The sequence below is a fragment of the Nomascus leucogenys genome, chromosome 1a (assembly GCF_006542625.1).
Source record: "Nomascus leucogenys isolate Asia chromosome 1a, Asia_NLE_v1, whole genome shotgun sequence".
Classification (NCBI taxonomy): domain Eukaryota; kingdom Metazoa; phylum Chordata; class Mammalia; order Primates; family Hylobatidae; genus Nomascus; species Nomascus leucogenys.
In genome coordinates, this window is record NC_044381.1 from 81135066 (window position 1) to 81152125 (window position 17060).

The 17060-nt window shown below is 44.1% G+C and overlaps 1 protein-coding gene across 5 annotated transcripts in view; it reads left to right on the top strand.

Moving 5' to 3' along the window:
* The window catches only part of SYNE2 (spectrin repeat containing nuclear envelope protein 2), a 376334-nt gene that overhangs the window by 341755 nt on the left and 17519 nt on the right, over nucleotides 1–17060 (top strand). For 2 of the 5 annotated variants that reach the window (XM_030811980.1, XM_030811985.1), the window contains exons 100-101: nucleotides 10493–10655; nucleotides 16700–16887. In XM_030811980.1, the coding sequence (XP_030667840.1) occupies nucleotides 10493–10655; nucleotides 16700–16887 (351 nt within the window). The other 3 variants (XM_030811993.1, XM_030811997.1, XM_030812003.1) reach the window with 3 other exon arrangements.

The window sequence follows — 17060 nt, forward strand, 5'->3', positions numbered from 1 at the left end:
AGCTAAGCAACTTACCCATAGTTACATAGCCAGCATGTGATGTAACCAGGATTTCAACTCAGGCAGTGTCACCTCCCTGACAGCCCAGACCGTCTCATTTGAAACACTGAAATGAGCAGTACATGCTGAGTGCTAATCCCTTCAGCACTGAGGAATTTGGGAGGGAATCATTTTTCTTATTTTAAAGCAAGGGCCAGGCTGAGACAGACAGCTAGAATCTAAGAAGCTCTTAGCTGAGTTTATTGTTCAGGTAAATCTGTGGGTTGAGGCAGCAAACTTGGACCTGTCATAATCAGCCTTACATAGAATCAGCCTTACATAGATCCCTGATGCTGACTTCACCCTGGGCCTTGTACAAAGGAAGGGAAGGGTTGGAAGCACAGGCTGCAAACTTTACATTTGAACAGTGGCGACAAGAACCTGCTCTGCAGGATGCCCTGATGGCTTCATTTGCCCACAGGATCCAGGACACCATGTAGCCTCTTCCATCCTGCCCACGGTTTTCTGCTTTGGCCCTGTAGCAGGGAACAGCATCTCTTGTTAAAAATAAGATCGGCCAGGCATAGTGGCTCACGCCTGTAATCCCAGCACTTTGGGAGGCCAAAGCCAGTGGATCACCTGCAGTCAGGAATTTGAGACCAGCCTGGCGAACATGGTGAAACCCCGTCTCTACCAAAAATACAAAAATTAGCTGGGCATGGTGGTGCGCACCTGTAGTCCCAGCTACTCAGGAGGCTGAGGCAGGAGAATGACTTGAACCTGGGAGGTGGAGGTTGCAATGAGCCTTGATCACACCGCTGCTCTCCAGCCTGGGTGACAGAGCGAACTCCATCTCAAAGAAAAAAAAAAGATTGGAAAGGTGATCCTACATAGGTACCCGGCCTTGTTACTGCAAGATCTTAACTACAAAACTAACTTCAAGGTTTAGAATGGTTTTCAGAAGTCCAAGGCCTCAATAAATCAGTTTTAATTCACTGGGGGAAAAAATGGGATTTAGGATAGGCTTCCTTAAAAACCACATTAGATTTCTGATCATTTCAGGTGGTAGCCTCCATTGTTGGATAGATAGGAGGGGAAACCAACATTGCTTATTTTTTAAGTGTCAGGCTCCTCACATAGATTATTTCATTTTAATTCTTAAAACAACACTGCAAAGTCAGTGTGATTCTTCATTTTACGGAGAGGGAAACTGCAGCTCAGAGAAGGTAAATAATTTAGCCAAGGACAATGGGAATTCTGCCCAGGACAGGAATGTGCACATAAGATTACTTGGGCCCTGGTGTGGGTATAAAGAGGCCTGTGATTGGCTGTCCCTCAGAGTTGCTCTGGGAGCTTTTAAAAGTCCTCATGGGCCCTTAGGCAGCTTCTTACAATGGTGACATCTACCTCTTATGAAACATGCAGGTAATTTCATCAACAGAGGTCATTTAAAGCACTATATATATGTTTGGTGATTGTAATTACGTAGAACCCAAGTTGATTTGATGACAAGAAATATTATATGCTACTACGTTCATTTGTCAAATTAAAGGAAGAGTTAAACTTTTTTTTTATCTGTGTCTGTTAGCCCCTCCCCCTCCTCTTTTTTTTTTTTTTTTTTTTTTTTTTGAGACAAGGTCTGGCTGTATGGCCCAGGCTGGAATACAGTGGCACAGTCACAGCTCACTGCAGCCTCTACCTTTCAGGCTCAAACAATTCTCCTACCTCAACCTCCCAGGTAGCTGGGACTACAAGCACACACCACCATGCCTGGATAGTTTTTTGTTTTTGTTGTTTGTTTTTTGTAGAGATGGGGTTTCACCATATTGCCCAAGCTGGTCTTGAGCTCCCGGGCTCAAGTTGTCCTCCCACCTCTGCCTCCCAAAGTGCTGGAATTACAGGCATGAGCCACCTGCACCCAGCCTTTGATAACATCTTTGAAAAGTGACTCAGCAAAACTTCTGAATGCAAGACAGACAACTAAATTACAGAAGGTGTCCTTCAGAACTGCCAATATGTGTGTTCCTCTGTTTTGGAGGAATCTGGATTACCTAAGAACAGTTGGGATACAAATTGTTGGGTGACAGACAAAAAGATGCAGGGTTAACCTTCACAGCCAGCACAGGCCGAAGCTCTGAAAAGACAGCCCTTGGATCTCATCCCCTCAATGGGACTGATGCCAGAGAAGGAGTTGACCTGCCACCTGATCTCACCTATGCCTCCCCTTATTTTTAAAAACCCAATAGTTGAACTCCTTAAAAATTCATCTACTTTTGTTTCGCAGAACTCCCTCCCCATTTCCTTAATGAGAACCCTGCTTGTCCTATGAGCCGGAGCTCTATAGACACAGGTGGGGCTGTGTCTTCAGTGAGTCCCTTCGGCAGGTTGCACATCTTGGTGAATTCTTTTAGAGACTTGAGATCAGGGTGAGGAACTCTTTTTAAAGACTCTTTCTAGCAGCATGTGTGAATAATCTGATGAAAGCGTTCAGTGCCTGATACAGGTTGGACAGTGAAGTGGAAAGGCATACCCTCCCAGAAAGTTGACATTGGTTTTTCTCTTGGTTGGAATCATTTCAATGAAAATGATTTTAATTTTCTTTTTGCTTATCTGTACTTTCTAAATGTTCATTATGGAAGATGTCATGTTATAACATGTCATGAACAAATGTCATCAATTTTATGTTCTCTCTCCTGAATTTCTCTCTGATGGTAGCACCACTAGCAAGGCCTGTCATCCTTATTAAGCCACTGACAGGGAGGGACTTTCCTAGTACCATATGACCTTGAAGATCAGCTCCTTCCTGTTTACACTGAATTGCTCTCACTATCAGAAATATCAGATCCATCAGAAGGAACTTTTTTTTTTTTTTTTTTTTGAGACGGAATCTTGCCCTGTCGCCCAGGCTGGAGTGCAGTGGCGCAATCTCGGCTCACCGCAAGCTCTGCCTCCTGGGTTCATGCCATTCTCCTGCCTCAGCCTCTCGCAGTAGCTGGGACTACAGGCGCCCGCCACCACGCCCGGCAAATTTTTTGTATTTTTTAGTCGAGACGGGGTTTCACCGTGGTCTCCATCTCCTGACCTCGTGATCCTCCCGCCTCGGCCTCCCCAAGTGCTGGGATTACAAGCGTGAGCCACCGCGCCCAGCCGGAAGGAACTTTTTAAATCAAGCATAACTTCTAAATTTTGCCTACCAACCTGAAAAGCTCACCTACTTTATAATAGTGGCAATTAAAATGTTATCATTAAACTCAGAAGTTATGACCATGGCAATTGTGTGTTAAGATTGTTTTCCATGCCTTGCAGAATGGGCAGGAATACGTGTGCCTTTTTAAACTGATAAAGCTTTTCATTGCTCTCCTTTTATCTGTATTTTCTCAAGGTTTTCTGGAAGACCAAACAATGCTACTAGTCACGAAGTTGACTTGCGTTGGTCTTAGAAGGTTGCCTGATCCAGTGGGACTGGAAAGATTTAGGGATTATTTTAGCACAGGGAGAGCCAGATGTGAGGCTCCTCACTTCTATTTTCCTTCCCATCAGCCTGATCCTTCTGCCTCTAGAATGGGTGGCCGCTGTTCCCAGACCCTGCAGAAATGCCTTCCTGAGGGTTGGGGAGCTTCCCAAAGGAAAAAGAGTAGCCATCACTAGGATAATGAGCAAGTGGCCTGATGGCCAGCATCAGGCAGGTCCAGTGTACTGAGCCTCAGAGGTTCATGTTCAGCAGGTTGCAGGAACAGCCAACCACGTGGGCATGAGTTAGATGCAGCATTTTGGGAGAACCGTTGCCAGATCTGCACTTCTGATTCCACTGGTGTAGCACGTGTTTGCTATGTTTCAAGGTGGGGATATAATAATGACAAATGTTGGTCTTTAGGGACTCCTGAAAAATGATATCGAGTCTCAGAATAAGGCTGGGAATGAGTCTAAGGTAGACTAGACACAAACCAAGCACTGCCACTCAGGATTGTCCGGAGAAACTGAGGCTATGAATAAGGAGGAATTTTCTGACACATTATGGTAAACCCTGGGAGGGGCTAGCAAGGAAAATTACAGAATTTCTTCCTCTGCAATAAATTCCCTTTATACTGCAAAATAGAATTTTTTTGTACAAAGCAGATAAACTAAATGAACTGTCTGACCCTCCTAAACCAGGATGTTCAGGACCAAAAGGGTAGAGCAGAAAACCCCCACAGGGAAATTTCTTCTTTAAGAGAACAAGAGGAAGACATTCCTATTGGACTCAGGGGCTTCAGATTTTGCTGTTTCTTTTAAACCTGAAACAGAGAAATTTAATTTGAGGAGGACAGAAATCCTCTTTTGCATGCCCCAAATCTAAATGTTTCTTCTCTCTGTTTATAGCACTTCATAAATAACCCATAGCCAAGATAACAGTGTGACTTTCTTCTCCCAGCGTTGCAATCCTGTAGCGTCAGAACAAAGACTGTGTGTGTGAGGAAAAAGCTGGAGATATTTGTTTATTGGAAGGGAGAAAACTGAGATTAAAAATTGCAGTTAGCAGGGGAGAAGGTGTCTTCCTTCCCGCTGGCATTGCCCTGTGCCTGCGAGCCAGCCAGCCATGCTCACAAGGAGCCTTGGAGAGGGCTGCGTCCGCCTCTGTGCAAGATGCTGAACCAGTGAAGAGGGCACGCCGGGCAGGGGGAGGGGCTGCCTCGGCCCTGGGAGGTGGAGGTGCAGCCGGGAACTTGGAGCTTTCGCTTAAACATAAGGAATGATTTTTTCTCATCAACAGTAAGTGCCATTTTCGTCATCAGCTCTGCATTGGGCCGAGGCGCCAGCTGCTGTCCCTTGTGTCTTGCTCTCTGGCTGTGTCGCTTTGGTTACAATAGAAATCACCGATGAGATGGTGGCTGCGGAGTGTTTGTGCTCAGCCATCGGGGGATGGGTTCTTTCCCAGCGTCAGCATGCGTGTGGTGTCTGCAGTCTGCCTCTGACAAGCAGGGCAGAGGAGTGATTATGCCGTGTGGAAAATGGAAGTCCTCCGGTGACAAAAATGCTTTAAAGAGGCAATGAGCTCAGATGTGTATTGTAATGCCTCTGCCCCTAAATCAGGGCTTCAGGATCTTGAATAATGCATTATTTTGCCATAAGGATATTTAGTCACGTGAAAAGGTACAATTGTACAAGATTTGTACGGTGTTTTTTGCAACTGACAGCTGCCCACAGGTTTGACTATTTGTTTATTTCAGTACAAATTCAGATACTTGAACCATCTCAGTTTTCCTTAGTATTTTTTAAATTAGGCATAGGAATTTTTTTGTTCACTTAGGCTGATTTAGGGCTTTTATAATTTAACTGTAGACTCCTGAGCACATAGAGGATAGGACTAAATGGTAAATTATTCCATATGTATAAATTTGACATGTAAAGCCTTCATCATACATTGTTAAGGCTTAGGCTTGGTATATAGAATGACGCTAACCTGGCTTGATTTTGTTTGTTTGGAAGGAGAGCGGTGTTCATCAATGTTATATTCTCATCCATTGCTAGTTAAAAGGAAAACTTTATTTGCCTTGATTGTTTTCTGCGTTTTTACCCATAATCACTGCAAAAGAACTCTTCTAATTTAAAGCAGCTCTTAGGCATAATTCTTTTGTTTGGTTTCATAGAAAACATTTTGCTTTTGTTCAAGTCTCCCAATAAAGAGCCTATGCAGGTGGAAAACTTCGCTTTTGTACCTAAAAATTTTGTTTTTCTGATTCTCATAACTGGGATTTAATTCAGGAAATCATGCTGCTTTTTCCTGGAGAAAGGTTATTTGTTGAAATGTCTGTGAGAAATGTTAAGAGCACCTGGGTCAAAACCTGGGCAAGTGCAGAGATGGTGGCCACGGCAGCAAACCGCTCAGGTGGTTGATGTCAGGCAGTGTTGTGGTTGCTTCTGTGTGCCAGCAGTCTGGTTTCTGAATAGGTTTTCTTATTTCCAGATATTAACTTGAGATTTTAAATTTTTCAAAAGCAGTATTAACAAGGCCCAACATGTGGAGGTCAGTTGCCTGGTTGGCAAAAGACAAATACTTCCTGACGTGGGACAGGTGATAATTAGATTACAGTGTCTGTACAGAACAGAACAATACATGCTCAGCAGTGCACCTGATGAGTCCCAGGGTTAGTTGTTACCTGATGATCAGAGGAACAACATTTAGATTCCCAGGCATTTGGGGGTATTCGGCCTCTGGATGGAGTTTGGGATATACCAGCTAAATCCTGGCTGGATGAGCGCTTTGCCACTTGGTGACCTTCTTTTCCTTCCCTCCCACCTTCCCCTCCTCTTTAACTTGCACTAAGTATGCCTGTGATGTGAGTGTCACCGCTTCATTGGCCGTGTGTGAAACCAGGGCTGAGGAGCACAAGTGGCTCCTAGGCTGGCAGCACATTGCTTTGTGGCAAAAGGGCTCTGATATGCTCTGGTCTTTACCTCTTTTCTTTAAAAATCTAACTTGGCCACCTCTTTTATGAAGAAGACAAATCAGACAAATTGGAAGGTATGAGTGAACATCATTTACTCCTTCAGCAGCTATTTATTGAGCAACTCCTATGTTGTATTACAGTGTCAACATTACATCTAAATTAGGTGATGACCTCTCTGGGAAGAAGTCCTATCTTCCAGCTATCTCTGAATCCTCAGGGTCTGTGCAGGATCCAAGACAAGGCAAATGGTTAAGTGTTTACTGAAAGAAAATCAGGGAGGGGAAACGTGGGCAGCATGTATTGAGCCTTCCAGCCTCCTCCCCAGGCACCTGCTAAGAGCCCCAGGTTGTAGCATCTACTATACCAGCTCCTACCCCTCAGTGTATCCTGAGCTGTGAGTCCAGACTTCTGGTCATGTTCTCTGACTGCAGCAAAACGATCCTGTATCTCCAGTATGTGCATGTTAGTGTGTGTGTGGAATTATGTGAGAGGATGGGTAGTGCTTATGAACAGCAGCTCCGGACCAGACTACCCAGGTTAGAATCCTGCTTCTGCTATTGACCATGTGACTTGGGTGAGCTCTTTACTCTCTGTGCCTCAGTTTCCTCATCTGTCAAGTAGGGATAATAATACTACCTATCTCCTAGCATTGTTATGAAGAGGAAGTGATGCCTATAATCCTAGCGCTTTGGGAGGCTGAGGCAGGTGGATCACTTGAGGTCAGGAGTTCGAGACCAGCCTGGCCAACATGGGGAAACCCTGTCTCTAGTAAAAATACAAAAATTAGCTGAGCATGGTGGCAGGTGCCTGTAATCCCAGCTACTCAGGAGTCTGAGGCAGGAGAATCACTTGAACCTGGGAGGCGGAGGTTGCAGTGAGTCCACATCGCACCACTGCACTCCAGCGTAGGCGATAGAGACTCTGTCTCAAAAAAAAAAAAAAGAAGTAAATGAGTTGCTAACATGAAGCACAACAGGCCTAGCACATGTGGCCATCAGCGTGAGATATAGATGTTTCATTTTAATAATAAAGTTTATAATTTTAAAGCATACACATTGTAGCAATTTTAAAAGAATGGGATGACAGTAGACAGTCTCATATTTTATTCCTACACCCCATTGGTTTGTCCTGAGCACCCCATTTTGGATACCACAGTCCTGGGGAAACCAAGCAAATTACTCCCCCACCTTCTCCATACCCCCTCTGCGTGTTGCACACCTAACCCCCAGGGTTAACAGTTCAAGATCACCACAGCCCTGTGGGTCTGTACCCAGGCTATTGTGTTGCTAGTTAACTCCCTTCATTTAAACACTTGGATTCTTCCGGTGTGTTAATTGCTTTAAGTTAGAAGAGAGGAAACAAGGAAAAAGAAAAAAATATATAAATAAATACTTGGATTCTAGCCCTCTTCTTTTCAAAATAAGAAAGAGGCTGGGATTCTTAGGGTGGAATAGGGTCAGAGGCTAGAAGGCCATGGGAGATTTCATTCTGGGAAGAGGGAGAAGTGGGGAGGGCAGGAGAGCTGTGCAGAGGTCACGAGCCTGAGCCCTTCCCCCACCCCCGGGAAGCTTTCGTGGCTGGGCTTCTTCTCCAGGAGAGCCTTCCAGGAGGGCAGTCCCTCAGGAACTGCCTGGAGGACTCCTTGTCCCACGGTGCCAGGGGTTCTCAGCTACCCTGGTAGTTGTCTGGAGTGTTCTTTCTGGAACCAGGGCAATCAAGGTGGCGAGATACTGGGGTGAGGAGGGTGTACCTCTGAAGCCATAGGTATGAAGGCGGGATCTAGGTTACAGCTATATCCAGACCTGGTCCTGGATTCTGTTACTTCCTTTTTAATAAATCATCTGTGGCTTTGAAGGAAACGTATCCTTGTGGTGTTTGCAGTAAGAATGTAATTTGGAAAACATGGCTCCTTGAAACTTACAACTGTTAAGTTGCTGTGCATTTATCTCCGAGGCATTCTGCCTTTCACATGTTATATCTCATTCAGTCCCCCCAGCTACCCAGTGAAGGAAGGTACTACTGTTAACACCATTTTATAGTTGGCATTAAACATGGCCAGGACACAAACCCAGGCCCTGACCACAGGGTCTGTGTTCTTCCACAGACCACATGTCCTTCTTCCAAGCTTGCCCTTGAGAATAAAACACTGATGAAAGAACTTTGTGAGGTCCAGTGCCTTGTAAATAAAGTGTGATTGTAGCATCATGTGGTCCAGCATTCACTCTGTGCAGATGACTTTACATGCAGCCTCTTATTTCAATCTCACCACCACCTGCAAGGTGGATACTTTTACAGATCATGAGGAAACTGAGGGTCAGCGGTTAGGTACATTGCAGGGTGCAGAGCTCTTAGATGGGAGAATGGAACTTGGGCCCAGGTCTGCTTGCCTCCGGAGTTCTGGCCTTCACCTCACCCAATGCTACCACCTCCCTGAAGCTTAAGTGGCTTTGCGGGTGTACTTGAAATAAGGGGGCTGAGGTGAAAGGACTTTCACTAAATCTTAAAAGTAGCTGGTAATGGAACTAGAAGTCAGTCCCTTGGATTGACTTGGTCAGTTGTAAGATACAAAATTTTTTTAAAATCCACACTTACATAACTACTCCATGGTCCACTTTAATCATAACTTCTAGTGGAAGTGCCTGTCTGTATTTGTCCATTCACCAAGCATTTGTGGAGAGCTTCCTGCCCACCAGGCCTTGTGGGAGGTGCTGTGTGTGCTGCGGAAACCGGCCGGCTGCAGCCTGGCCATGGAGCTCCCTGTCCTGGTGGGTGCACAGTGTCTGAGAGAGTGCAAGGTTAGAGGCAGAGTGGCCCCTGAATGCTTGAGGTACAGAGATCAAGGGGCTGAACCAGTTTTTCAGGGTAGGGCAGGGACTATTGAAGGCTTTGAGCATGGATCAGACTTGCCTTCTAGAACTTACTTGCACTTTGGCTACAGAATCAAAAGTGGGCAGGAAGTCTAGGGGGCTGAGAGGAGGTTGTTCGGTCAAGTAAGAGGTGATGGTGGCGTGGAGCGCAATGTTTCCTGAGCGTTAGGGTCAGTGCCCCCATTTATCTTTCTAGTGCTCCCAGCTATGGGGCGCAGTTCTGACAGCATCTCCCAACGTAAGTATTGATAAGTGGGAACTTTCCATTGGAGCCATTACTTTTAAATGTCTGAAATTAACTACAAATCCCACAGAACGCCAGGACAGATCCTGGCTCTCCTTGCTCTGCTTTAGGACTTTAAGGAAAGCGGTTTATTGGAGCATTTTATTTTAGTATATATGTCAGAAAAAGATTGTTTTCCCTCAACAGCTACATCACGTCCCTTGACAGCATGTGGACGTGCACGCCAAGTTGTACTCATGCCATGCGTGTGCTTTCAAATCTGCTCCACGCCGAGTTGGGCCGGATGGGAGCTGAGGCAGACTGGTGAGGGAGATCACATTTAGAACTGCGCTAAATGCAGATTTCCTTTGCCCCTTCCCTTTTAGACGGACAGAGATGCCCCGTAATCTACCCACATGGGCTGGTTCAATGTATACGGCTGGGTGAACCCCTCATACTGAAGCGGTAGGGCTTGGCATATGTTCTCTGCTTACTCAGGAGGGTCCCATGCGAGGCCTTGTGGACCAAATACCACCAAGTGAACCAGGCGTGTAACATCTTTAATCTCCCAGGGTAGATCGCCGGCTGCTGCAATCTCAGGCATACCCACGTCAGAAACTGGGCAGAAGTCAGGAGTGGTTATTTTCACTTAGGAAAAAGCGGCATATCTTCTCACCTCTGGAGCCCCAGGAAGATGAACTGGGTCTCCGGGGCTCTCACTCTGGGAATGATAGGACTTCCATTTGCATGGGTGGATTAACTCTCAGTCCTTTCGAAAATCAACAGAGGCAACAGCCTGGCAAAGCTTCATATATTCTCTGAGAACTCGTATCTGGTGACATGAGAGTTGTTCTGATATAAAATCAAAGCAAAATAGATTCTTTTTTACCCTGCAATGCTCTTATTGGCACATTTTTCTACCACTAAGTATTGGGCTTTTGTTTTCCATCACTGGTTTTTTTTGTTTGTTTTGTTTTTTCTGCAAATATGTGTAGGGTGAAGAAGCTGAAGGAGACCTTTGCTTTTATTCAGCAGTTGGACAAAAACATGAGCAACCTTCGCACCTGGTTGGCTCGAATTGAGTCTGAGCTTTCCAAACCTGTTGTTTATGATGTCTGCGATGATCAAGAGATCCAGAAGAGGCTCGCTGAGCAGCAGGTGGGATAATCAGAAATGAGCTCTTGAAAGAGTACGGATGTCTGCGATGTGCACTGACTCAGGCCTTCGTATATCTGTGTGTTTTCACGTGCTCACATTTCATAACATTGGTTTGCTTTTTCCAGAGAAAACTGACCACCTTTCCATGTTCTTATATCTGTCTCTTGAGTGCTTCCTCCCACATTCATGTAGCTTTTTGTGAAACTGTGTGAATAATGTTTGAGATGCAAACCTTAATCTTGGTGGTTAATAAGATTTTTTTAATTATGTCTTTTTTTAACTGATCTTTGTTGTGTTTTAATATAGTTTTGAAAGGCAATGAATTGAAAGAAAAGCAACTTTTCTAACCAAGGAAGGTTTTTATGGGATTATATATTCTGTGTGTCTGGTACAGCTTTTTTAAAAAATTAAAACAAGAAAAGGTGTGATAAGGAACATGCTTGGACCAATAGTTTAGGAAGCCTCTTAAGAGCTGCAATGCTCTGTGCATTTTTGTTATCGGATATGCATGCTCTGAGCCAACCCTGGAAATTGGGCAGTTTGAAAGCTGCTGAGTTCTGCCAGTGTTTCTCATTGTACCCACCTGGCAGGTGCTTTTTGATGTCACTGGTTTATCGAATCCACTTTCCTGCCTTCCCTGGTCTCATGGCCACATGCTCATTCTCACTAGTAATGCCTGGATTTGTCTTTACTTTTTTTTTAAATAGCTAAGTTTATCTTATTCTTTCTTTAGCTTTTGTTCACCTGTTTTTCTTAGACCTGTGGGCAGATTCTGTTTCGACCATAGAAGCAGTATGATTCTCAGACTTGAATCTGTTTTCTTCATGTTAAGCCTCCACCACATACCACAGGTGCTTAGAGACCAGATTGGGGGTGAACCTTTTTCACCAGATTCAATATTTGAGGCTACTGTTGACATTTTTTTAAGAGATGAAGTCTCACTATATTGCCCAGGCTGGTCTTTAACTTCTGGGCTCAAGTGATCCTCCCACCCCAGCCTCCTGAGTAGATGGCACTGCAGGCAGGTGCCGCCATGCCTGGCCCTCCCTGCTCTTGACTTTTCTAAGTGCTATTACAATTACTGTTTAAAACATACCTGTTATCTAGCTTTCAAAGTGGTATGATTTAGTAATGCTACAAATTAAAAATACAGGTTTTTCCACTTAGCCTTGGAACTTTAAGCATGTCTTTTTCATTGAGGTCATCTAGACTCTGTCTTTGCTTTGTGCAGAAAAGAATATTGATATAAGTATTATGGAATTTTAATGGACATTACAGAGATTTTAATGCCTCTTTCGTTGGAGTCACAGCTACTGAACACATCAGTTTTACTTACAAGTGTGATCCACTAGGATGAATGTCTTTGAACAGACTGAAAAGGCAAGGCCTTGCAAGTAACAATTTACCCTGAGTGGTGAGTTTTTTCAGGTAGATTATGTGGAAGCTGTCAATATCTTTCCTCTTAAAGAATGGCTGGCTAAATTTTGCAAGGGCTGTTGATTGTGTGTTAATTTTTTATAAATCCGAAGTGTGACAGAACATTAAATTGCAGAATTTGTTCCCAAAAGCATACAATTTGGAGCCACTGCTATTCTCTTAGCCTCATTTTTTCCCCTCCTACAATGGCACATAGTTTCAATCTAGTTGATTTGAAAATTCTGTCTTTATAGAATTCAGCATCACCTTAGTGACATTTCTATCCCTTGGTTACTTAAAAAAAAAAAAAATTAATGGAATTGGTGTTCAGGACTACCATTATTGTAAAGAAGTTAAATGCTGTGTTAGTTTTCTACTACTGCTGTAACAAATTACAGATTTAGCAGCTTAAAAACGAAAATTTATTATATTTCTGGAGGTTAGAGATCTGAAGTGGATCTCACTGGGCTAAGATCAGGGTGTCATCAGGACTACGCTCCTTTCTGGAAGCTCTGGGGAGTATCCAATTTTTTGCTTTTTCTGGCTTTTAGAGGCCACCCACATTGCTTGGCTCACATGCGCCTTCTTCTGCCTTCAACACCGTCAGCATTGCATCTCTCTGTGTCTGTCTTCCTAGTCACATCTCCCTCTAGCTGACTCCTCTTCTGCTGTTAAGGACGCTTGGGATTACGGTGGGCCCACCCTGATAATCCAGGATAATCTCCCTATTTCAAGGTCAGCTGATTAGCAACCGTAATTCTCCTTTGCCTTGTAATCTAACATATTCACAGGTTCCAGGATTAGGATCTGGACGTCTTTGTTGGGGAGTTGACAGGGGTGTCATTGTCATTATTCTGCCTACCACAGATGATCTCAGGATACTTTTAGTATTTTTGTTAAAAAGAATAAGTTACACTGTGTTTATATTATACCAAACTCAGACCTTAAGTACCCCATCCAAAACACTGGAAACAAATGTGTCACACAAAAGAATTATGTATGGGCCACTTTTTAAAACCTTGCCTAGTGACCATTTTTGGTCTGGGTTAAAAAAACAACCACCTTACCTATGCTTACTTTTCAAACTAAATATAATAATTGCTTCCAAAAATAAGACCTAAAAACATGGCGTCACCTAGTATTGCCTTCTGCAAAAGCCCTCAGCCCCCAAAAGTTGCTAAGAGCCATGATGTCCCTGGATCCTCACTGTAATGTACCTGGTTGGGGAGGGGTCAGACCCTATAGGAGTCCTTTCTGTTTCACCTTTCTTATGTAGAACACCTTTAAGTATAAGGTAATGGGGGTTATTCCTATGGAATATATCATCTTTAAAATGCACAGGAAGTAGTGGCAATTTTGTGACACTTAAATCACGAACCACTTTCGTTGAATCTTTAAGATCCCTGTCCTAGTTTGTTCATTGGTTGGTTTCTTGTTTCTCTGTGGGGTGCCAGATGGTGGCTTGGAGTTGTTGTTAGTTACCCTTCCATTGGCTAATTAATAGCCCCCACCGTGGGCCAGTTGAGCTTCACCTCAAACCCCCTGAACCATCGCAGTACCATCCTGTCCCACTTGCTACCCAAGCCCCTCCCACAGAGACATTCAGGAGCTGGCACTGGGGGTTTCACCCTATATGATTTTCTGTCTTTTTCAGCCTGTTTTTCTTCTCCTCAGCCACCCTTACCTTCTGTTTTTGGTTCCTTTTTATTCTCATTCTTCTGGCTGCATTCTCTTCTCCAGTTTCATGTCTCCCCATCTCCTCTTGCCCTGTACCCCCCGACCCCCAAGTTCCTCCCCAGCCTCAGGGTTCTGTGTCACCTGCCCAGGAGCAGAAAAACGAAATGAACAGGAGCTTGTTAGAACTGTTGGCAAAAGTCTTTCTTATTGTTTTATGTTGTTTCTTAAATTCACTTTTTCTCTAGGTTTGGACAGTTTCTAAAACCTGATTCTTGTGCAGACTTATGTCTCCGTGGTTACTAGTGGTAGGTTTATTTCAGCTTGCAAAATGTTCTTGTCTAGCACTTAAATGGTCTGCATTTTAAAATGTAGTCTATCACTTTTTTTTTTTTTTTTTGTACAAGGTAACTAGTAGGCCATTGTGTGGTGTTTTACATGGTTTTTAAAATTTTTTTGAAAATGCTTTTTGAAAAGTTTTGAAAATGTTTGGGCTTTTTTTTTTAACCAAGATGTTGATGGTCTTTTATAAATTATTGTAGAGTTCATTTCTTTTTTTTTTTTTTTTTTTTTTTTGAGACGGAGTCTCGCTCTGTCACCCAGGCTGGAGTGCAGTGGCGCGATCTCGGCTCACTGCAAGCTCCGCCTCCCTGGTTCATGCCATTCGCCTGCCTCAGCCTCTCCGAGTAGCTGGGACTACAGGCGTCCGCCACCACGCCTGGCTAATTTTTTGTATTTTTAGTAGAGACGGGGTCCACCCGCCTCGGCCTCCCAAAGTGCTGGGATTACAAGCGTGAGCCACCGCGCCCAGCCTGTAGAGTTCATTTCTTACAGCCATTTACCCTAAATATTAATCAGTTTTTCTTAGCCATTTGATTCATTGTAAGCTGAATAAATAATGTAGGATAATTGCAGAGTTTATTAAAATACAGAGCATTCATATTGTTCATAAACTAGAAATTCTCTCTGCTTTTCAACTAGACCTTACCCACCTGGAGCCAGATGAGGTCGTGGGCATTTTTCAGTTATAAATGATTAGTACTATTTATTTAACACCAGTATTAGGGTTCCTAATTTATTATTTTAGTATTTAAATGGGATATGTATCTTCTAATTTTGGAAGGGCCCATGACAGTTCTGTGAACTGGTAAGAGTTCTTAAAACTGGAATTTTATTTAGATGTAATAACTTTATAGTCCTCAAATTGACTCCAGGGAGACTCCCACTATTCGAGCATAACAGGCATTCTACCCACACTGCAGAGCTTTAAAGAAATCACCCTGCACCTTCTTCACAGTGCACACAGGGTGGCCAAGTGGAAAACACATCTCTTCTGAATATAACCTGGTGGCGTTCATTTGTACTCGGGATCAGTGTTAGGAACTGCCTGATTTAAAATTCAGTTGGCGGGTTAGCATTTTATTTTCTCATATCAATCTAAACACTCAGTGATCAGAATTGTGCATTTCTGTGAAGAAAAGTAAGAGAATAGGGGCTGGGCGTGGTGGCTCACCCCTGTAATCCCAGCACTTTGGGAGCCGGAGGAGGGTGGATCGCTTGAGCTCAGAAGTTCGAGGCCAGCCTGGACAACACGGTAAAACCCCATCTCTACCAAAAATACAAAAAATTAGCTGAGTATGATGGCCAGCTACTTGGGAGGCTGATGTGGGAGGAGCGCTTGAGCCCGAAGGTAGAGGTTTCCGTGAGCCAAGATCACACCACTGTAACAGAGTGAAACCCTTGTCTCAAAAAAAAAAAAAAAAAAAGAATAAGAAAATAGTGGTCCCATCTAGTAATATAGTAGTAATCTCAAATTATTTAAATATCAAAGTAACCTGGAATGAAGCTTATATTGCCTTTCTGTAGATGGTGACAGCTACCATTTATAATATAGTCCTCTTATTAACTGATATTTGTTGAGTCCTGGGAACTGGATTTAGTCTAGTTAATAGTGGCTTAAAGTAGTGTGGATTTTGGAAATTGGTATATTATCAAATAAAGTAGAATTTAACGTAGTCTTTGCTTTCTCACAATGTAATTTGGATATTGAAATTAATGGTGTGGTCTCATGTCACTTGTCACAGAATTTGGACATCAGGGATGCCTAACTCTTCCAGAATGGCAAAACAGGTTGCTCATCTCTCTCCCTCCCCGCGGCCCACCCATGGGGTGCAGCAGAAATATTATCTGATGATGACTAAAAATGCCACGTTTTTTCGTAAAGAGGTTTTCCAGTTTTTTCCTATGACCATGCATTTTCTCTTCATAAATGTTATTTTTCCCAAATTGGGGAACTGCATCACTATCATCATCAAAGGAAAAGACTCCAGAGACCCCACCTCTCTCCAAGCCACAGCTTTGGCTGGACTTTATCAGTTGGGGAGGCAAGGTCTAGTCCGCCAGAATTTCTCCCTTGGGCTCATGAAGCCCTTGAATGGGCTCACGGGGAAGCTGTGGCACCCACACTGCTGCATGCACAATTTGGTGTGTGTTTGAAGAGTTTGGTAGCCGATAAAAGATTGAGAGTTCCTGCTGAAGAGACTCAGTTTCTAAAGACCTCCCTGAAACCAAGTTTAAACTGGAGCCCTCTGGGGTTGCGTGGTATGGAGTAGGTCCCATGCGTACCTGAAGTCTGTGGGGCGATGGGCTCTCAACGGTAATGGCGCCACCTGTCAGTGTGTAGAGGACACCCACCACCGTGCCACCCCTCACGTGGTTCAGCGCATAAGTCCTAGATGTTTCCAGTGTTTAAACTTTGTGTCAGGTGCTGACAGCACAAGGGTAGCACAAAGATGAGAGGGATTCCATGTGTACTGCCAAGCCCATGGTGGAAATCCACCCAGAGAAGAATCCCCTGAGTTGGGAGAAGGGAGGGAGGAACGGAGGTCCTTTAATGCTGACCCTCCTGCTGCCACCAACATCTCAAGAGGTTTCTTACTCTCTTGTAATCACAGGATCTACAGCGAGATATTGAACAACACAGTGCAGGGGTGGAGTCCGTGTTTAACATCTGTGACGTCCTACTGCACGACTCCGATGCCTGTGCAAATGAGACCGAGTGTGACTCGATTCAGCAGACCACCAGGAGCCTGGACAGACGCTGGAGGAACATTTGTGCCATGTCCATGGAGCGGCGCATGAAGTAAGAACTAAGCTCCCCCAAATGCCTTCAGCGTGGTCAACCGAACTCAGTACACCCTTCTGACCCCATTCACAGTAACTATTCTGTTCATTTCACTTAGAATTGCGCCAGGTATTGGCAGAGGAGGCCCAATGCTTATCAAAGGATTTATTCAAGAAAAATGTAACAGGAGT